Source organism: Mytilus californianus, unplaced genomic scaffold, assembly GCF_021869535.1.
Source record: "Mytilus californianus isolate M0D057914Y unplaced genomic scaffold, xbMytCali1.0.p SCAF_8, whole genome shotgun sequence".
Lineage (NCBI taxonomy): Eukaryota > Metazoa > Mollusca > Bivalvia > Mytilida > Mytilidae > Mytilus > Mytilus californianus.
Genome location: NW_026262734.1, coordinates 32,072,741 through 32,095,551, shown reverse-complemented (window position 1 = coordinate 32,095,551; position 22,811 = coordinate 32,072,741). Strand labels below are relative to the sequence as shown.

The following is a 22,811-nucleotide window of genomic DNA, read 5'->3' as shown; positions in this document are numbered from 1 at the left end:
CTCTTCCGAACATTTGAAAGTCCCGACTATGTACTGGTTACCTAGTAGGTATTCCTATGGGCACTAATTGCGCCCCTTTATTAGCACATTTATTCCTGTATTGCTATGAATCTCAGTTTATGACCAAACTCAGTAAAGACACGCCATTGTTACATTTTGTTGATACATTGAACAATACCTACCGTTATCTTGATGATATTTTTTTGTTAAATAATCCAGAGTTCTCTAAATATACTACCGAAATTTACCCAAAGGAACTTATTTTAACCAAATCTGACATAAACAGCAGTAGTTGTCCTTTTCTAGATTTAGACATTTCAATTTCTAAAGGGAAACTCCATACTAAAATTTACGACAAAAGAGACGATTTTTCATTCCCTATTGTTAATTTTCCTTTTTTAGACGGCGATGTTCCTTTGGCTCCATCATACGTTGTTTTTATATCCCAACTCGTTCGTTATGCCCGTGTGTGTAGTGATGCGTAATCAATGTATCACTGGTAAATTATTAAGTCAGGGAGTTCGTTACCATAAATTACTTAAAACTTTTACTAAATTCTTTCATAGATACAAAGATTTGATTAGTAAATATGGCTGTACCTGTAGAAAACTTATTAAATATTGAAAGCGGTATTTATCGTCCTAAATTTTACAGTAATATTGAACTAAAAGCGCGGAAATCACTATGTGATCCGTGTAAACTCACTGAACCTTTAAACAAACTTATTAGTAAAGGTTATCTTATCAATATTGTAATTAGATCTTTGAATATTGTTTACATTGGCACAAATATCGATTTTGTCATCAACAAATTAAAACATAACTAAATTTGTATTCTTTTCAAATGGTTTTTTTTTTTTGGGATGTATAAATACACATCCACGTTCATTTTCTATATATAGATTACTTTTTCAAAAGACCAAAAGAGTGAAAAAAGTATATTTTAACAAAGCGCATTTGACTAGCAGGTCGAACAACTGATGTTCTTAGCTCTGCTGACTGCCATTGGCAATTGCCAAATAAACGGATCACAGATGTAACAAAATGTATCTTAATTATAAATTTATTACCAAACATAAAACAATAAACTTGAGGAAAAGATGGTATACCGCAAACATGAGGTGCAAAAATTTGTACACCATATCTGGATTTCGACAATTAATGTCTCTTCAGTGATGTTAGGAATCGAAACGGTATTTGGAAGGCCATATAATTTACCTCAATTTAGGATAGACTCTTGAATTTTGAAAGAGTCGAAATAGGATGAACGGATCATATAAACCCGAAGGCAAATATAATACAAGCCCAAACGAAAAAATCTAAACAAGTCTAAATTGAAAACAACGTTCAAACCTATATGATTGCGTTGGATAAAACAGCAATTTTTATAAGTGTGCATGAAAAACAAATTTCTTGGTAGAGGGGTCTAAATACAGCACACACAACATTTTTCAAAAGACCAAAAGAGTGAAAAAGCGCATTTGACTAGCAGGTCGAACAACTGATGTTCTTAAACCCTGCTGACTGCCATTGGCGATTGCCAAATAAACGGATCACAGATGTAACAAAATGGATCTTAATTATAAATTTATTACCAAACATAAAACAATAAACTTGAGGAAAAGATGGTATACCGCAAACATGAGGTGCAAAAATTTGTACAGCATATCTGGATTTCGACAATTAATGTCTCTTCAGTGATGTTAGGAATCGAAACGGTATTTGGAAGGCCATATAATTTACCTCAATTTAGGATAGACTCTTGAAACCTATATGATTGCGTTGAATGAAAACCAACGTTCAGACCTATATGATTGCGTTGGATAAAAACAAGTTTTTATTCAACGCAATCATATAGGTTTGAACGTTGTTTTCAATTTAGACTTGTTTATATTTTTTCGTTTGGGCTTGTATTATATTTGCTTCGGGTTTATATGATCCGTTCATCCTATTTCGGCTCTTTCAAAATTCAAAAGTCTATCCTAAATTGAGGTAAATAATATGGCCTTCAAAATACCGTTTCGATTCCTGACATCACTGAAGAGACATTAATTGTCGAAATCCGGATATGGTGTAAACATTTTTGCACCTTATGTTTGCGGTATACCATCTTTTCCGCAAGTTTATTGTTTTATGTTTGGTAATAAATTTATAATTAAGATCCATTTTGTTACATCTGTGATCTGTTTATTTGGCAATCGCCAATGGCAGTCAGCAGGGTTCATCAGTTGTTCGACCTGCTAGTCAAGTGCGCTTTGTTAAAATATACTTTTTCACTCTTTTGGTCTTTTGGAAAATGTTGTTTGTGCTGTATTTAGACCCCTCTACCAAGAAATTTGTTTTGCATGAACACGTATAAAAATTGCGGTTTTTATCCAACGCAATCATATAGGTTTGAACGTTGTTTTCAATTTAGACTTGTTTAGATTACTTTTTCTATATATAACATTATACATATTTATTAAATGGTTAAATCCTAACTATCCTACTGCCTGTCGATACTTTTATTTTGACATTGCACAAGTCATGTCTTCTTTGACTGGCCATGACGTTAAAACACTAAATCACTGGGATGTGTTTTAGTTGATTTTAGTCTCTGATGCATGATTTTTTTTTTTATTATTAATTGTTTTTGGCTTTTAACTAGCTTTTAGTAACTGCGAGTACTCTCAAATCGTACTTTCGTTTTAATTTGACCTGTTGATACAATTTGTAATGCATTTTTGTTATTTAATGTTTACTTATTTTGTGTTTTATCTCATCTCACTATTTCTAATATATAACAACTTTGATGAGTATTTAGAATGACGATAAATTTTCACTTCTGTTCTCGTACTATGAACAACAAATTTATTTATTTTGTAAAAAATATTTCCGTACTCCATGTACTCCTTACAACAAAATTATTTTTATTTACCTGTGTACGTTTTTTTATTTAACGGCATTTTGTCCAAGGTTATGGTTGTCTTTCTGATATTGTTTTACATCCCACTCCCTTTTTTTAGTGATTTCGTATTTACATTGTGTCATAGATCAAGTTTATTCGTTCAGTGTATGTTTACTTGTTTTTGATAATATATCTTTTGATTGAGTTAAGCCATTTCAATTGATATTCTATAGTGTGTCTTTCTATGTTGTGATGTTATACTATTATTTCAGGTTAGAGTGAAGGTTGGCGCCTGTTAAAACGTTTAAACCCGCTGCATTTGTTTGCACCTGTCCTAAGTCGGGAACCTGTTGTTCAGTGGTTGTCGTTTGTTGATGTGGTTCATAAGTATTTCTCGTTTCTCGTTTTTTTTTATATAGATTAGACCGTTGGTTGTCCTGTTTGAATGGTTTTACACTAGTCATTTGTGGGGCCCTTTATAGCTTGCTGTTCGGTGTGAGCCAATGCTCCGTGTTGAAGGCCGTACTTTGACATATAATGGTTTACTTTTACAAATTGTGACATGGATGGAGAGTTGTCTCAATGGCACTCATACCACATCTTCTTATATCTATATATAATATATAATACAATCCTCAACAACAATCGAAAAGGACACTTCCCCCTTTTTGAATGTAACTTAGAACTCGGTATTTTTGTTAATACTTTTATACGTCCTTTTGGTCTGGTAGATTAGGTGCCCATTGGCAATCATACCACGTCTTATTGTTTTTATAAGGAAGGTTTCAATGAGATGATAATTGAGGGAACACAATAACAAATAGATACTAAGAGACAATAAAAAAATTCGTACGACAAAGAAACACGGACAATAATATGGTCAAAAGAAAAACAATAGACAACAGTCCTCATGCAAAGCACTACACAGAAAACTAGAGAGGAGGGATAAGTAGCCTCTGCTCCATTATAGACACCCTTCGTGTTGCTACAAACATTTAAAAATCTGAAGATAGTCGGATTCGATGAGGGAATAAACCAGGAAAATAACGGGATAGTAGCTTTGACAAAGGGAAAATATCAGTGGTCATCTTTTACTCTGATATTTTGTAACTGTCAACCAAATCATATGATGGAGTCTTTTAAGTTTCAGAATAGATGGCTTAAACTATACCATTATGAACCATTGCACAAGATATTTCTTGTAATCCCAAACTCTCTATCAATGAAGCCTTAAACGGACATGTAATCCCTGGAATTTCTTAGCGACTGGGAGATATGTACTTCATATGTAGGAGCTGTTGAAATGTTATTTTATTAAGATGGAAATATTGCCAAATTTATATTATATATGAGAGGAAAAAATTAAACATAAAATAAACCTGATAAATACAATCTCACAAATAAGCATTTTGTGTTTCGTTTTGATGTAGTCACATAACTGTACATTTCTAATATGAATATTTTTGTACGCTACAAGAGCTTATATACAGTATATCAATGTGCAGTCTCGCTTATTGTGGCCTTGGTCTGTAATCTAAAAATAGAACAAAAGTTTCATTGTTTATTCATCCAATGAAGAAATATGATTTTCGGTATATTCAATAGATTTAAAAATAAAACGATCGTACAGATTTCCGTGCGCACAACACATGATTGAATATATAGGTTGTAATCAATAGTTTTTGTATATGACATCATATTTTGAGGGACCATGCATAAGTGACCCTTAGTGGTGGTATTGTTAATAAAGATACGTGTATGAAACTAGATATCACTTGAATCAGAATTTTCTCTAGTTTATATTGACATAAAAATAAAGTGTAATTTTAACATAATAAAAAAGTTCTATCCAGAGAAAATGAAAAAAAATGCCCAATCTCAACATGAAAAACCTGAAATCAAGTCATGTGCACACCCATGAAGGCATGATACAGGCACATTTCAGATAAACAAAACTGTATGAATTTCATAGATTTTTACCTGGTCTTTTAAAACATTCTCGCTTCAGGGTACGTTCGCCTGCTTCGGAAAGAGCTACAGTAGCTACAAATAAGTTTTCAATTTTCACTACCAAAAAAAAAACCAGGAAGTTTACAGTGTTGTCTACCCTTAAAACATGTATATTTAATCTAATTCTAAAAAATATTTTAATCATTCAGCCTGTTTTAATTGAAAGCTATCTAACTAATTTTTACCATCAAATTAAAAAAAAACATGATATTTTTTCACCAATTATGTAAATAAAAAGGGATTTCCCTCCTTGGCTATTTTTAGTCAGGGAATAACACCTAGTTTTTTATACGAAACTGTTTATAGCACCCATAACCTTCATCGGACAAGGTCGTTTCATATTTTTTGAAATGAATTTCTATTTTGAGCATAGTTACCGAAATAAAAATAAAAATTATAAAATGCCAAATATATATCCTAGAATACAGATCGTAAATATAACTTCATTTGAAATATGGAAAATAAAAACATTTCATGGACTTGGAAAACATAACAAATGTAGATAATATCATGTTTTCCAAAGACAATTGACTATAGCATGGTTCCTTTGCCTATCCTTACAAAGGTGAGTTCTATATTCATTATTAGTCTAAAAAAAATTCTGACCCCTCATTTTGTTGGTTTTTTTTATTTTGATAATATTTACTCTATGTTATTAGAACAGTTTATAAAGTGAAGGTATTACAGAACACGAATTATTCAATAATAACAGCTCAAAGGTATGTTTGATCTTCATGAAAAATAAAGTTCTGATAGGTCCTGTTCACAATAATTATGACAAAATCAAAGTTTTCTTACAGTCTTCAAATTTACTACCGCATCCCTTATGTGCATTGACAATTGTATGAATTGTATTGCAATTACAGAATTTTATCAAAATATGATACTTTCATTTGAATAAGACACTGAGTAACAAGGTTAACCTGTGCTACTGATATCAATATCAAAATCGTTTAAACACACTGTTTCTTTGATGGTATAAAGAATACTCTTTGAGATATTGTCTGCTCTTATAACACGTGTTTTACTTTAATTGACCATGAACAAATATGTGCGTGTGTCTATACTTACACCTTGATTGACCTGGAAAAATTCCCATATTTCCTTGTTGTGACTGTTGCGAGTGCATAAAAGGATTCATTTGATATCTCAAGGGTGTAGGCGACAAAGGTGAAATAGGAAATGGAACTCCATATTGTGGTCCCATACTTGTTGGAACATTTGGTACACGTGTAAAAAATGGAAAACGGTTTCCGGCGTGTCTACCAACTTGTTGTTGTGGTTTTTTTCTACCTCGTTCCTTTGTGTTTCCTTTTTGTGTCTTTTCCTTTGATTTGATACATTTTTCATTGATACTGCTTGGGGAAGGACTTTTCAGATCTATTCGATTTCTAGGTGAGTTGCTTATGGCACTTGTCGGAACATTGTCAAGTAAATCTGCTTTTGGGCCATATAGGCCAAAGCCTAGAAACACTTCTGCAGGCTTATTCCACATTGAAGAAAGCTTAACCTGATTCAATAGTTGAATTCTAATTGGTGGTATATTTTCAGTACGAAAGGTATATGGTTTGATATCAATATCAAAACCGTTTGAACACACTGTTCCTAAAATGGTATAAAGATTACTCTTTGAGATATTGTCTGCTCTTATAACACATGGAAATTTATCGTCTTTTGAAAGAAAGCAGATCATTTTATCAACATTTTTTGTTTTTGTTGGTTTTTCATCTATTATTTGTTTCCATGATTCAAGTACATTGATCAGCACTGAATGCGAACAAAGACTTTCACGTAACTGTACCTTTGTTTCCAATGGCCAGTGTAGTAATGCTATCATCAGATGAGCCTCTAATGTACAAGTGAAACTTACATTTGATAACTTTTCGTAAAAATATCTGCTACATTTCAGTAATTGTAATGCATGATTTGGATGAATTGGTATATCCCGTAGAGCTAATTCAACAGAAGCAGCTAGAAAAATTCTATTTTGTTGGTTAGAATGGTTAGAACCAAGTCCAAAACGAGACTCGTAAATCTTAGCAACATTCGAAAGGGTTTCAGTTTTAGCCTCTGTTGCATCGATGAACGAAGAAATTGGTGGTTTTTCATGTGTCTGTTTTCGCATACTTCTGTTGAAATACTTGTGAAAATCTTTCTTGTACTGTTGTATTTGCTTATTTTCAAGAAGAGATGTCACATAGTCACTATGCAGCTGAAATGGGTTTACTTGCATTCTGAAAATCTCTGTCTGTAAGGATTCTATTGCGCTTAAAGTACTTTCGCCAAGTCCGTTAACAAATTTGCAAGCACAGTCGGTCATCGCAGTTTTTTTTATTGACATAGCATGCATTCGCCTTTGGCATATATTTACTACATCTGGAATGCAAAATGTTTTTAGTAATTCAATTGAAAGTCGAATCTCTCCATCAAATCCAGCTGGATTTTGCGGTGATATGTTTTCAGTTCTAGTGATTCGTTGCGCCTCTCTGAAGTAAAACTGTGATTTCTGAGCTATCCAGAGGGCATGCATTATATCGTCCTCCTGGAAGTTGGTAGTATCTTTGCAGATAATTTCAAATTGCATTTTATATATTTGTCCACAAGTGTGATTAAGATATGCATTATCATGTTTCTGTTTCATTGCTTGCTCAATAGCATTGTGCGCATTTTCCCAGTTACCGATTTCAGCATGGAATCTTGCTAGTTGTTGGGCTACAAATGGATCGTCAGTAATTTCATAGATTCTCTCAATTATGTCTATTGATGAATCATAATCCTTCGCATCAAATAGGGTCATAATAAGTAAACTGAAGGGCTTTGGTTTTTCTCCAGAATGGGAAAACGACCGTTTTTTAACAATGTCTGCAAGAATTCTTTCAAACTTTTTATTAACCTCGGATCCTGAAAATTGGTTGATGAGTTTCGATTGCAACAATTCCTTTGCTACTTCTCCTATTGTAAAGCTAAACTCATCCGAATCCAATTCTTTGCTAAGCTCTAAAACCGCATTTAGCACAGGAAGGGACAACAAATAGTTTGTTATTCTTATACAAGGTATAATTCCACTAACTCCATGTACTGGAACTGGATTAACTAATACTTTGATAGACTGTGGCAAATGAAGAGGCCAATTCAAATTACCCATTATAGGATCAAAGCAGTTGATAGGAACTGGTTGAAATCTAATGTCATAGTGATTTAGAATTGACAAATATTTAAGCAAGAACTTATGCTCCTTCGTCAATAAGGGATCCTGTACATATGTTTTGACATATTTACTAATAGCTGTCATATTGAAATTTTCCTTCATGATGTTAAAAGACAGTAGTGTATTGGGGTCACAACCTCTTTCGTTTTTGTGAATTTCTACCATATGTTTATATTTCTCATTGAACCAATCTAATTCATGATCAGTAAGTCGTTGTTGTAGAAAAACCTTTGCAGGTATTTTTGTCCATGGTATTTCAGACACTCGACAACAAATTAGTAAAACGCAGTAAACTTGACAATTGTGCTTTCGACTTTCTACATTTAATTCGTCGTGTAATCTTGCTACTGCTTCTTCGTCGTCAATATCAAGTAAAACAATTACTGGATTTATTTGATTAATGTTGTCTTCTCCATACAATCTTAAGCGATTTATTTGTGCAGTAGTCTGTTTTGTAATATTCTCAACTACACAGCAACGAAACCTGTCCTTCAAGGTCCATAAAATGTGCCTACCTGTTGTGCTTCCTCCCGCACCTGGTTGATGGTATATTACAACTTCTCTAACGGGCTGGTTAAAATTGCCCAGAGCTTTTGCTTCTTCCAGTATATATTCAACGAGTCTCGTGTGAACATAACGCTGTAAAACCTGGTCCGAGAAATAAAAATTAGGCCAAGACACTGTATTGCCCCTGTAAAAGTTCTCCCCATTAAGCCTCCTAAATTGTTCTTTTGTTTCATCGTCCATTTGCCTTATTGCACAACATTCATTAAATGCAAGTATTCCTAGATCACACAATTCTCGTTTAAACACTATTGGCACTCTTAATGGTACTCCAGTTGAACGTTGCAATTCTACATCATCAGGGTTTGGTGTCTTTGGTGAAAAGCGAAAAACTGCTTCATTTACTTGCTTCCAAGGGAGGCCAATCAAAAAATAGTTGTCAATGTTAGAATTGGATGTAAAAACATTTCGTCTATGCAAATCTTCTCTTAAACCGCAAGACATTGTTTCACTCTCAGTTATTATCAAACAACTGTTTCTAAATTTAATAAAAAATTCTTCGGCCGCTTCGACAAGTAAGCTGTTTTCGTTGCAAAATAAAGGGATAAGAACTCTACCTCTACCTTGCGGTATATTGTCTACATAAAATTCGATTGCTTTCCTGAAACTACCACTCCGTTCCATTTTCCACTGAGTAGGATCGTCTATAAAGCTGCATTCTTTTGTTGGTCCATTGCAGTATATCCAATTTGGTAATGATGTAGATTTCAAGTTTTCTATTGTCTGCTTCATTGTACTTTCTTTCATTTTCTTAGGGTCAAAATCCTCGATAAAATTTACGTTAAACACCATTCCATGATTTTTTTCCAAATATTCCCGGACATTTCCGTTTTCCATGTGCTTGTTGAAATCAAAGACAGCTCGCCACTGAATATGTTTCATAAATTCGAAATTTTCGTTTTCATGCTCATTCACAGTGTTCAAAATAAGAAGTGGATATATTGACTGTTCAAACTGTTCGTTACCACAACATAAAAAGTCTTTCAGGCTTTGAAAGCAATTCACATCTGGATGTTTTAACTGAATTTCCTCCAACTCTTTTCTTGCAAGATATAATTTATTTTTTTCGTCTTTCATGTATAAATCTATTTCTCTAGGTTTGAGACATTTCATTTCTTTATCATATCTGTACAGCTGACTATCAGATTCATCGTCATTAGCAGGTTTTAAGAAAAAAGCAAAGTCCTCAACAAACTTTGTGGAGGACACTACATCAACTTCAATGACATACAAAGACTCATTTGAAGTATTTTCTCCAATGACTTCAATAAACTGTGGTGGCCGTATGCAATTCAAAGCTATGCTTATTTGACCATCATAAAAAGATTTTCTAATACATTTGGTTACTCTTCGTTCAAACACTTTTGAATCCACAGAACATCCTTTTATTTCTCCATTACATGCAATTCCAAAATGAATTGTGCCATTTGTTTTATCATTCATGCACGCAGATCCAAATTTTACAATTGCAACTGCTAAAGCTGTTGTATCTTTCGTAGATAATAGTGTTCCTCTATTCCCCCCAAGATATGTATGCACTGGGCACAGTGGATTACCCCTTCGTGCTTCACTAATGGGGACAAATGCACCATGCAAATATTTATGCTTGTACGAGTTTGGACAGTCAAAAGGGCGAATTGACTGAGTTATGTTTTTCCCGTCGGGTGCCTTGCATCCTGTATTTGTCCTATCTGCTACAGTGTTCCCTTCCAGATCTGTTTTATTTGCTATATATTCTGCCCACATCATTTGTACCTTTTTACGCTGACCAAGTTTTGGAAGATACTCCCGAAGTTCAGCATCGGATATTTCGTTAAAAACTGATCCATCAATATCATCATCCTTAAATTTCTCGGCTGCATTTGAATCATTGCAATGATTTTCCAATACTTGTTTCAACCAGAGATAAAATTCATGAACTGATAAATCAATCAACTTTGGTTTAGCGTAGTTCGTGCATTCATCTATAGATAAACAAATAATTATATTATTATTTACAAACGTTTTCTACTCAAACACTGTTATAATCTTCCTCCTTAAACATGTTAAACAATTTCTAGAGTTAAAAACAAACTTTGCTAAGACATTTAAAAGCAATACACAAGTCTATGATCGTTTAGAGTGTTTATGACAAAAATATAGGTACTATGTTTAATCCCATAAAAGTAATCATTAAAGAAACAATTAAAAAAAATATTTTACTGACAAAAAGCGTTCGTATTTGTTATAGAGCAGTTTGATCATATCCCTTTCCATTAGACTACAAGATATCTTTAGATTTTGAACTTCCCACCTGAGCATGTTTACAGTTGTGCTACAGGAAATAGGAAACATTATCTTGGTCCAAAGTTTGAGAAAAACAAGTATTTACAGATTCTCACATTGGTACCAGTGAATTATCGGATTTACTACCAATTTCACATAACAGACTTAAACCAGACCGACTGACATCATAACTTCAAAAGTTCTACTGTCATCATTTAAAATCGTTTATACGCTATCAAACAAAACTGGCGTGTTCCTGGTATCTAATGTCGCCCGTCACTTATCAATTTGAATATATGTGTTGATCAAATTTTTTTTATGAGAGCTAAACATAGAACATAGGGGTAAATTTTGGCTTACATCTAAAAAAACTTAAGCCGTTTAAGCAACACTGATAAGCATTGTAAGATTTGTCTGTCATGAAATTTTCAGACAATCCAACATTCCTTTTTGAAATTATTGTTCCTGAAATAATACATTTGCTAAATTGTTCTGTTTTTTGTTTATTATCTTGAAAACTGTTAAAAGATGAGATTTTAAACAGCAAATATGTTCAGTAAGTTAAAATCTACAAATTAGTCAAACTGACCGAAATTGTTAATTGATCCCTTATAGGAGTTATATTTTTGAAGGACAATTTTATCAAATTTTGAAGTTTTTTGCAGAAACTATTATAGATGCATATAAACTTTTAATGACAAAGATGTTAAGCAAACTAACTCCTTCAAATAAATAAACTTTACCGAAGTTGACAATCGACTTCTTATAGTTATTGGCCTTGTTTGGCATTTTCTTGTCATTATTTCAAAAATTATAGGAGCAAGGTTGACAATGTAGATTGCAAAAATGATCAGCATAACCAGATGTATTTACCAACAAGTTTAGGATTTATTGCCCTTGAAATATCTCTATTTTTACTGTCTTTTGCAGTTTTTGCTATTATCTTTAAAACCTAAAGGAGCACGGTTATTCATGCAAATAGCAAAGATAATCATCACCATATAGTTTGTGCATTTAAAAGCAAACTGGCAATTTTTCCACCAGGGAGCGATACAGGCACTGTTATATAATATATCTGTTTTTTCAACCTTTAAAGATAAACATTACCATACCAATTAGCATAAAAGATCATTCAGAAAAAAGGATAGTGTACGGGAAAAAACTCATTACATTAATGCAAATGTTGTTGCATAAGTAATCAATTTGTTATGAGCAAATATCATTTCTGCCATATCCAACACGTCGTGCAAGTAAACAAAGTCATCAAAGATACCAGGCATATAATTTAGTAAGCCTTAACGCATATGTTGTCTACATAACACTTATAAGTAGTCATAAAATCAAAAAAGCTGCTAGGGAAAATCCATAATGAAGTAGAAGAAAAAAAATGAAGCAGACACACATTGATTTTTTCTAATAGTTCTAGTTATATAGTAAACACAAATAACTAGCATTGTGGAATGTAGGCACTCTTTAGATAAATGTGTGACGGGCTAACATATACCTCACTTTAATTGTATGTTATTTACCATAATCTTTCTCCGTGTCACTGAACTGGCTTGATTCTGACTCTTGTCTCTGCCTGGCATATTCTTCATCAGGTCCACAAAGGAATCCTATTCCATAAAAACCAAATTCTGTCTTGGTTGTGGAACTTTTATTTCTTTTTCTTCCCTTTTTCTTTTTACTCCTTTTAATAAAAATACAATGAGTTATTTAAATATTTTTTACAAATCAGGACTGATAAACCATTAATAAAGGGCATTTTGCGAAATTGTTAAAGTCACATGAAACGAGTTTCTTGTAATTATAATGTAAAGGAAATTATTAACCCAGTAAATGCATATTACTATACTTAGTCCTATATTCACGATTTTTACATTTACTATGAATCCATTATGTCGACACATAATATTTCATTCAGTGGTTGTTGATCGCAAGCTAATTAACTATCGAGTTTGTTGCCGAAGTTTACAGAATCGTGACATTGATAAACAATCAACACAGAATCATGGAGCACGTGAAAAATAAGTGAATTGATAGAGCGATGTTTTTGGTATTTTCCATGATTTCCCTTTGGTTAAATTTTACATAACAGTTGTTAAATGTGGAGCATTGAATGTGTTCTTTAAGACTCTGTTATTACTAATTACCTTCTAGTCAACGTTGTTTACATTGTGTCATCACGGTTTTCCCGTCGCACTTGCGATGTGAGATGGCAAAAGTTCTAACGAGATGCCTCGTAGTTAAGGTCACTGCGTTCGGAAATATGTCAGCGAATTAGAGTACGGGAAGACCGTTATTTGATAGCAGTACATTTCTGAATATTTTAATAAGATAGAGGAACCTTTTACAAGAAAGTCCATGTTCACTTCTTTTAAAGTAAAACTTAGCCATTCAAGAATACAAAACATATTCATTTTGTTTTAATTTGAAGTATGACATGACTTTAATTGAGTGTACGAGGTTGTCAATGCTGGCCTAAATAAGGATTTTAGATGTTTCTAAAATGTCCTTTTGTCTAATAATACATTAACAAAAAAAACAGGAATTACCATAATAATGGACATAACACCATACTACGTCAAATACCAACAAATGACACCACCAAAAATAGTAGTTTGCCTTATTTGACATCATAAACTCCTGGCGCAGATGGCCTTAGCCAGATTTGGCACAATTATTTTAAATTCCAACAGAAGGATCAAGATTGTTTAGATAATAAATTGTATTATCATTTCATTATTTGCTGCAATTACAAATAGGAAAACAATTACTGCATGACTAATTTGAAATAAAATACCCGTTGACAGTAAAATATACGTAAAATTTCCTTTTCTGTCGGTTTATTAGTACATTGATTAGAAAAAGTCCTTAATTTACTAGTTGATTGTTAAAATGTGACGTCTTGGGGGAAAATCTACATTTAGTAATAGGAGAAATTGTGTTAAACCATTGTCGTGACGTCAGTCTATTCATTTACCGTGGATTCTTTTTCTAGAAACAACGCTTCCTAAATCTGTCGCCGAAATGGTCACACCAAATTATATTCAATTGTTTCCTTTGTGTGCCTTATTTCATTAAGTTTGAATTGGCTAATTTACTGATTTCTGTTCACTAATGGAATTAATTTAAAACTTTACCTTTGATTTTTGTAATTTTTATATACCTTCACTGGGAATCGAACCTCCTTGAAATCTTTTATGTATGACTGGCATCAACACATCGACGAAACCTCTCGGCTACCAATGGGTTGCAATTTAGATGTCTATTATGTATATATATATATTAATGAACATATGATACACATCGGTACAATGGACACACAGGTCTTGTACCTTTATATATACATAATAGGCAATGGTATTTAATAAGTTGGTAGCCGCGAGGTTAGCATGGTTAAGATCAATGGGTTAAATAGTCAAGTTAAAGGTAGAACCTTGTCTGTTTAGTTTCGAATCGCTGTATTCTCTTTGTTGTCCCTATTCTTTAGTTTTTCCCTTTTTCTTATTTTGCATGTTATTGTGGATATTTTTGGAATAATAGCGGGTTTTCCCGTTTATTTTTGGATTATTATTGGCTATTTCACATATTTGAAACGAAAATTATTACATTCAATTTGTCCATTTTTGTTTTATAAATATGATATGATTTCATCTGTTTTACTACATAATTTTACAAATGTTTATTCGCAAATCCCTATGCGAGTAAATCGTGATGTGCCTAGAATTAAGCTTCATGCTAGAAATTTCGGTAACATACTTATTATATATACTTAGAAATAAGTTCGAATATGTCTTATTTTGTAAATTACGGATAATATTCAGATGCCTGATAATTTAAAGACAGACGTGTTATGTTATATTTGTATTTCTCTAACCAATTAATTGTGAACTTGATTTATTAATGCATCGTTGAACATGATAACATGGTTATCTAAACTCACTCACAATACCTTCTGATTAAGAAAGGCATTTATTTTGAAAAGACATCAACACAATAGTTTAAGTTATAGATACAATGGATACGCGTTGATTCACGAAAAACAAACCATTTGCCCTTCGGGCTCATGGCTTCCTTTTCAAGAATCAACGCTTATTCATTGTTTCTATAATACGTAATATGCGCTTATCGATATACGTCGAGAAAAATATATTTCCTAATGCCGGTGTCAAGGAATTGTCTGCTTTGTTTATTTTCATCTTACCTGCGACTACTTGTAGAAACGATGCCTTCTTGAGATTCGGGAAACAAAGATCTGACTATGTCAGTAAGCCATTCCGTTTCAAGGACATCATCGACAAATTCCTCATGACATCTTGAAGTCTGATCACTTAACAAAATGTCCTGTATTTCATAAAGAGATATAAAAGTCTCTGTGGTATCAGCTTTGAAATACTCGAGTAAGATTTGTTTTGTTGCTTCGGTATGTTCTGCGACTTCTGCAATGAAGTTTATACTTATAATTGATAACATTTTGATTGATTAGGGAACAACGTTTAAAAATATGACTTTCGTCACATAAAGTTTTTACAAAGGTTTAGGTTTTTTCCTCATTATTGAAACTCGTAGTCAGCATTAGATTAACACTGTCTTCGTTTTACTATTTTGATGTATGTTGTATACAGTAAAAGAGGGGCGAAAGATACCAGAGGGACATTCAAACTCATACATCGAAAATAAACTGACAACGCCATGGCTAAAAAAGAAAAAGACAAACAGACAAACAATAGTACACAAAACACAACATAGAAAACTAAAGACTAAGCAACACGAACCCCAGTAAGAGGAAAATTATAAGATATCACAAAATAAAGAAACATTACCGTGCCTTTTTTTTATTTCGAGAAATTTTGTGACTATTTTCCAACATAAATAGCCAAATGGGATTTAAATATTCAACTCCGAGTTAAAACGCATTAAGAAAATCTAAAATTGTATTCTTCATGAATTTATTTTTGAAAGTTAATAGAAATTTTAAATTATAGGCCAAAAAGAAGTTTTTACCAATTCATTACTATGGTTGTAGTAAAAACATCAAACAATACAACATACAATGGATTTACTGCACAACGACGTGACGCGAAATTTGGCATTAAGGAGCATGACTTTGCTTTGACGCTATAGTAATTTTGCATCCTTTGAAAGAATTGATATATCTAGCAACACCATACTGATTTCAAACAAAGCAATATGAACTGTTTTTGGAGCGGTATTATTCTAACGTTTATTTAAGATTTGTTACGTGTGTTAAAATACAATTATGCACCGTTTCAAGGATTTTAATGAATGGGTCATTAAACTCTTACAGTTAAATGAACTATTATGTCGATTTTCATTTTGGAAATTCTGACAAAACTCTGTAAAATCGTCACATAAGGGTTAATTGGACTGAAAAATACTCCTTGAATATTTGAATAACCTGAAGTGCAGACAGATTCTGTTTCCTCTATTTTCTTGAGAACATGATTGTTCTTGGTTTTCTTCAAACATTCTTTAAAAGCGTGATAAGTTGTATCATCTTTTGGCGATAAAGCAAGAATTATTCGTTTTATTTTATCCCTGTTACTTTTTTCGTGATCAATTATCTCAGCGTCTGTTTCGTTTAATGCTAGAGATGAAAGCAATTCATCAACAACCTCGTCATTCACATGAAGATTTTTTACCAAATAACTTCTTAGTGTCCGAAGCACCGCTCTAAAGGATCGTTTCATTGCTTTAATTCACAACCTGTAAAATTAACTGCATTATTAATTTAATTTAAAAAACAACATTATGCAGAACAATACAATTAAGGTAAACATGGCGTACTCGACAATACGTAAAGAATGAGGAAACGTCAGTGAGTTTTGCACTGATTTACATCAGCCGTTTGGTTTTTAGGCGCTTTCGTTTTCATTATCTCATACGTTTCCGATTTGAAGCTTCTCAAGTGATGTGGTTTCGGCATACCTTATTTATGTTAACCCAGAAACTCGTGTCATACAAAATGAAAGTGAAAATCGTTTATTTCACTGTTAACAATCATGAATTGGCTAATCATTATGATAACATTGTTTCAAGTGACTTTTTAATGAAATATCACTATATCAATTTCGTGCGTCTGAAGCGCTTTTGCGGATTTACATTTATGAGGAACGCTCAAACCCAAAAATTCGAAACACAATATTGTATATGTTCTAAACACGCAACGATCTATATCACCAAAAGGGACATAAAATAGCAAACATCATCTAAAGTATACTTTGTCTGAAGGAGTTGTAGTGTTAGTTTCTAAATAATTACTTAATTTATCAACGGAGAATTAGGAAAAGATTGTGAAAATTATGTCAGCAACAACGCACTGTCTACTGAGTTGATGATACCCTTGGTGACTAGCAGTCTACCAGCAGGGATATCGACCTAGGACTAGTAAATAAAAATAACGCTTTAATAATTTCGTGCTTCCGAAGAGCTTTTCTGAATTTAATGTTAACTCTATTGAAGACCATACATGACCACTGATGTCAATTTAATGTTAATACTAATATTTTCATTTTGCTTATTTTAAAACATACTGTTGGGTGCGACTTTCGAATCATGTGACGGATAATGTAAGCGTAGCAGGAACTGCTCACGTGGAGCTGTGTTTCCTATCGAACAACCTGGCCTCATTTCGTTTATATTTCATATGATTCCAATTATTTTCACTCTCTTTTTGTCAATTTTAGAATTGATTTCTGATATGGACATGATGGACTTTCATCTGTTTTGATTCGAGTTTCACTGATCAGTCTCATATAGACGAGACGATCGTTTGGCGTAGCAAATTATAAGCCTGTATTTTTCATCACATTTTACAACCACTCGATCGATGCCATTGCATTTTAACGTTTCGAACCTGAAGAAATCACCACCCATTGGTCACTACTTTTGTGTTGACATGAAATAACAATATTTAATTTCTGTAAAGCTTTGAATTACTCGAAACATCAAGGTTTTTCTGTCACTCATAAGTGAATATAAACTGACAATGCCGTGGCTATAATAGAAAAAGACCAACAAACCGGCAACAGTACACAAAACACAACATAGAAAACTAAAGACTGAGCAACTCTAACCCGACCAAAAACTGAGGGTGATCCCATGTGCTCCGAAAGGGTAAGCAGATCCTGCGCCTCATGTGGCACCCGTCGTGTTGCTCATGTAAGTACACCACCGGTGATAAATCTAATTCGGTAGGTCACATTCGGGAAAAGGGAAGGGGATTGTAGTTACGACAATTGGAAAAAAAAATATCCGTCGTCATCTGTGAAACAGATATTCTATAACTATCAACTAACTCGTGATGGCAAGTAAAATTTACAAAGGGATGATTTCAACTTCACCACTTGGATTTCGTGGTTTAGCAGCACAGAGAAGTTAAATAGAACGTGACTGAGGTAACGACTAATCTAACGTATTTTGATCATCATGACACAGATAAGGTGAAGTTCCAAAAAAAAATAAACAACAGAAATACCGAACTCCAAGGAAAATTCAAAACGGAAAGTCCCTTAACAATTGGCAAAATTAAAACCACAGCAAACGAATGGAAAACAATTGTGTTCATTTAGAGTAATATTCCTGACTTGGTACAGGTATTTCCTTATGTAGAAAATGGTGGATTAACCCTGTTTTTAAAGCTAGCTAAACCTCTCACTTGTATGCCAGTCGCATAAAATTCAATTATATTGACAACAATATGTGAACAAAACAAACAGACATAATAGGTAGAAATGTCAAAAATAGAGGTACAGCAGTCAACATTGTGTTATAATCTTAATCACTATAAAAACAAACAAATATGTCAAAATGGTATATAGCCAAAGCACATACGAAAAAATGAAATATAAGAATACAAAAAATGACTTTATCACAATAACGCAATGGCGGGATGTATAAGTCCCGAGTCACGCCAAACGGATATTTCCAAAAATGGACCAAACAGTAAAGGTTAATAATTTACAAAGACAAATAAAAGAACACTATAACACGTAATTAAGATGATAAACAACGTCAGTACCTTGAATCTATACATTAAGACCATCATGTATTATTTGTGAAGTTGATACGGAATATTCATCAACAAGGTCTTAGTATCTTCCGACGAACTTTTTTAGAAAAAGGACGAGACGTTCTTTGACATAACCCTGCTACACTTTCTGCTCAGACACTCAAAGTGAGTAAAACCGCAATGAAGATTCTTGAAACAGTAAAATGTCAAAACGAAAGTAATTATATTTGTATTGAACACTTCAACTTTTTCAAAATTGTGTTCATTTAGAGTAATAAAAGCATGCATGACTAATCACTAATAACTGCAAAATACCATTATCTACATACCTTGGTGGATTTCAATGGCCTTTTTTTCTTTATCAACTTCCACCTCGATTTCCTAAAAATCTGCCATCAGTTTATTTACCCGAACTTTATTCTAGATTTAAAAAGATATGTACTATATTTGTTATGTAAATTTTACCTGTTTATACACATGTTAACGTTATGTAATTCATTTGACAATTTATTAGTATTCATATTTCTAACATGGTACATGTAAGTGCATATTTATAATAAATTGTGAAAGGTAAGATTTTTTTTAATCTTCTATGTAAAGTTGATGTCAAATTTTATGGCATCGTCATCTAAGTGTGAAAATGTGAAAATACAAAAATTATACACAACAAACAAACCCTTTAATCTGTTATATTTTATTGAAATGTAATATTGACACAATATAAAGACATGCAAGTGATAACATAATAAATACCTTATTTTTAAGGGTTGTTTGTGCCTTTCCCCCTTAACATAGTTATCAAAGTTACCATGTCAACTTTGCTTACCATGCATCGTTTTCACAACGGTGATGATAACAGAGAATGGTATCAAGACCTAATACATTTTTATATTTTAATTAAGGCTTTATTTGCATGAAAAATGATAAGAGAAAACTTATATATGTAAATGAATTAATCGCAGACAACGCCTGAACGTCCTTTTTGCAATAACCAAATAGCTAAATTAAGACCGTATGACTGGGATTATAGCAAGAATACCCAAGATTTGAAAGAGTTAAATAAAGGCCGTTCTAATACGTTGAACAAGAAGGGAAAGCTGTAAATGCAGAACTGGTTAAAAACAGTTAAAAAGTATGAAATATATTCAAATTGAATGCCTTGCGTAATCTTAAATATTGGCTTTATCCCCTACCACGGAATTCGGAAGGTTTGGTACTATCAGTTCAACCTATCCATATCATAACAAGGTCCTGTTAATTCCACTTTCAAACAGCTGGCATCGCAATAGCCTTGAAATCACCGATTGAGCTACTGAAAATCTAGAAAATTATTTAAATTTTTTTTGTGTGTCTTTGAAAAATGTACGGGGCAGAATATTGGCAAATACTGCATAATGCCGAATAAATTTGTATTCTTCCTTTTTTGTCACTGAATCAGCCAATTTGATGCCTAGCAATTATCGGATCAATTTGGTTCTTTTCCTATATTGTATAGAATCAATATGTTCAAAAACTTGAAATGAATGACACAACTAAAAAGTATTTAGGCATAACATGTACAACTGTACTAATTCAAACATATAGGCACAAAACAATAATCGAATTCCTTCCGTATCCACAAAAATCAAGAAAAAACACAGTTTAATTCATTTTCAAATTTACAGCAAACCATGAGTTTGTTAAATACAAGGAATGAGCGAAACGTTAATCATTTGGATAAAAAAAATAACATATGTCACGAGTATTTAAAGAGAACCCGCAAACGTTTATTCATATACAAATTCAAAATAAAATACGTTTAATAGATGTCCTGCAATTGTGTGTCAAAATCCACTACGTATGAATCATATAAGAAATTATTCGAATGTAAATCCACGTTATTTAAACTCTGATGGATAGTTATCTCATCGGCAATCATACAAAATCCCCTGATTTTAAATTCGACAGAGGGTTTGAATTAAAACAAAAATGCCACAAGCATTCGCAATTATGTCTATGATTCAATTTGTACTTTCTCGTAATTTTATGTTCGAAGATCCTTATTATTGTTTACGAAAAACGCACGTTTCGTCTACAATAGAATTGTCGGTGGGTGGCGCTGGAATCAAAACAGAAGGAAGGCCATATCATACACGAGGTTGACACAAAGTACGGCTAAGGTCATCGATGTCTGGGGTAGAAAATAAATTGAAATCGAATAACAGAAAGCTTACGGAAAATGAACGTATCATTGATATTTCGTGTCAACATAGAAGTGCTTACTACCAAACAAGTGATACCAACGCGACGAAACCTTCACCAGCAGTTGCATCGATCTAGTGGTCAACACAACAAAGATACCAGGGCTCATATATTATAATCCAAGACGCATTTAAAAAAAAACCCGATAAAAGCATTTAGTATCGAAGAGTTATTTTTGATTTCTCATAAAACGTTCAAATTCGTGAAATCAATATAGATTTATACTGACAAAATTCACTTCCTTGATAATAAAACACACAAAATATGATTAAGTCATATGAAGTGTGTAAATACCAAATAAGTGTGCTAGTACATGCAAAACATGACATGAAAAGTTATCTTTGCAATTTGGACATTTTGTGTGATTATAATTTATTTTATTATGATACAAAATTTTGATCAATGAAAATAAAACGCGCCATTCTTTGTGTAAGTAAAAGATTATTGACAGATTACATATCATTACTAAATGTACTAGGAAAGAAACATACAATAACTTTCATGTGTTTTGCCCTGTTTCGTTTAATGTCAGGGCGTTTGAAATCAAAAGAACTAATAAATTTTAAAATGCTAAACACATCAAAATTTACCTTCATGTTGCGTTAGGAATGGCGCACATTTTCAAATATTTCATACGCATACATGTTGCGCATTGATTTATGTCTACATTTTCTATATATAGAATTGGAAAAATCAATTTCAAGGTGCAATATATATTGCCCTGTGTCATTCAACCGGGGGAAAACAACTGTATGTGCTAAACATTATAATTTTAATCACGGCATATGACTGAACATATTCAGTTATGTTTGCACCTGAACTGTTTATGTATTCACACAAGACAGAAATAAAAACTTATCAAAATACTAGGCTTATAATTTGAACCAGACGCGTGTTTCGTGTTCGCAAGACTCGTCATTTGCGCTCTAACCAAACGGCGAAATCAAATATAGGAAGTTACAGAGCATGAAAAAAAAAAGGATTTCGATAGGTTTTATCAAATACGGCTAAGGTTATATATCTATAAGGGTAGAAAACCCTAAGTGTTTCGAATAATTCAGCATTCTTTAAACAGTAAAGTCACAGAAAATAAACATAAGACACATTTCTGGCGCTCGAACCAAAACAGATGAAAGATCATACCAAATACGACGTCCAATAAGATGATAGGTACTGTAATGTGCGGTCACAATTTATTCATATAGTAAGCAAGATGAACGTCCAACCAATTATTCCTAAAGCCATTTGAATTCAGTATACAGATTAATTTACAAAATTAAAAAATTACATTAATCCATAAACATAATATTAACTACAATATACATGATCACAATATCACTTTTTAATACTTGTCGAGCAGGTAAACTACTTCTATTGCGTTGAAATAACACATAATATTGAATACATATAATATATTTGAATCGTAAATATTCAAGACAAAATACTGAAGAAAAAAATTCGATTATAACTATTGTTGACAATTTATTTTCATGGATAATCATTTTTGCAACCAATGATGTTTCTTTTATAAATATTTTCAATCTAGTGACTGTAGGATTGTAGGGTTGTTGTGAGAATTCGATTTGACTTGAATATGCTACA

The 22,811-nt window shown here is 32.7% G+C and overlaps 1 protein-coding gene across 1 annotated transcript; it reads right to left on the bottom strand.

Annotated features, from left to right (window-relative positions):
• Positions 1–4,175: 4,175 nt before the first annotated feature.
• Positions 4,176–21,872, bottom strand: LOC127711001 (sterile alpha motif domain-containing protein 9-like). The gene is made up of 7 exons (XM_052216940.1): positions 21,800–21,872; positions 19,298–19,388; positions 16,356–16,663; positions 15,141–15,375; positions 12,463–12,623; positions 5,968–10,632; positions 4,176–4,420 (listed from the first exon to the last, which is right to left on the bottom strand). Exons 3-7 carry the CDS (start codon positions 16,645–16,647, stop codon positions 4,398–4,400), a joined length of 5,376 nt encoding a protein of 1,791 aa, XP_052072900.1. The 5' UTR covers positions 16,648–16,663; positions 19,298–19,388; positions 21,800–21,872; the 3' UTR covers positions 4,176–4,397.
• Between the last annotated feature and the right edge of the window lie 939 nt (positions 21,873–22,811).

What these genes read in the sequence shown, in the direction of transcription:
- LOC127711001 (XM_052216940.1), bottom strand. Translation starts at nt 16,647, where the DNA reads ATGAAACGATCCTTTAGAGCGGTGCTTCGGACACTAAGAAGTTATTTG. An exon ending in TGACACGGAGAAAGATTATG is followed by an intron (nt 10,633 to 12,462) that starts GTAAATAACATA and finishes GTTTATCTATAG; the next exon opens with ATGAATGCACGAACTACGCT. An exon ending in TTTTCCAGGTCAATCAAGGT is followed by an intron (nt 4,421 to 5,967) that starts GTAAGTATAGAC and finishes TTCTATTTTTAG; the next exon opens with ATTACAGACCAAGGCCACAA.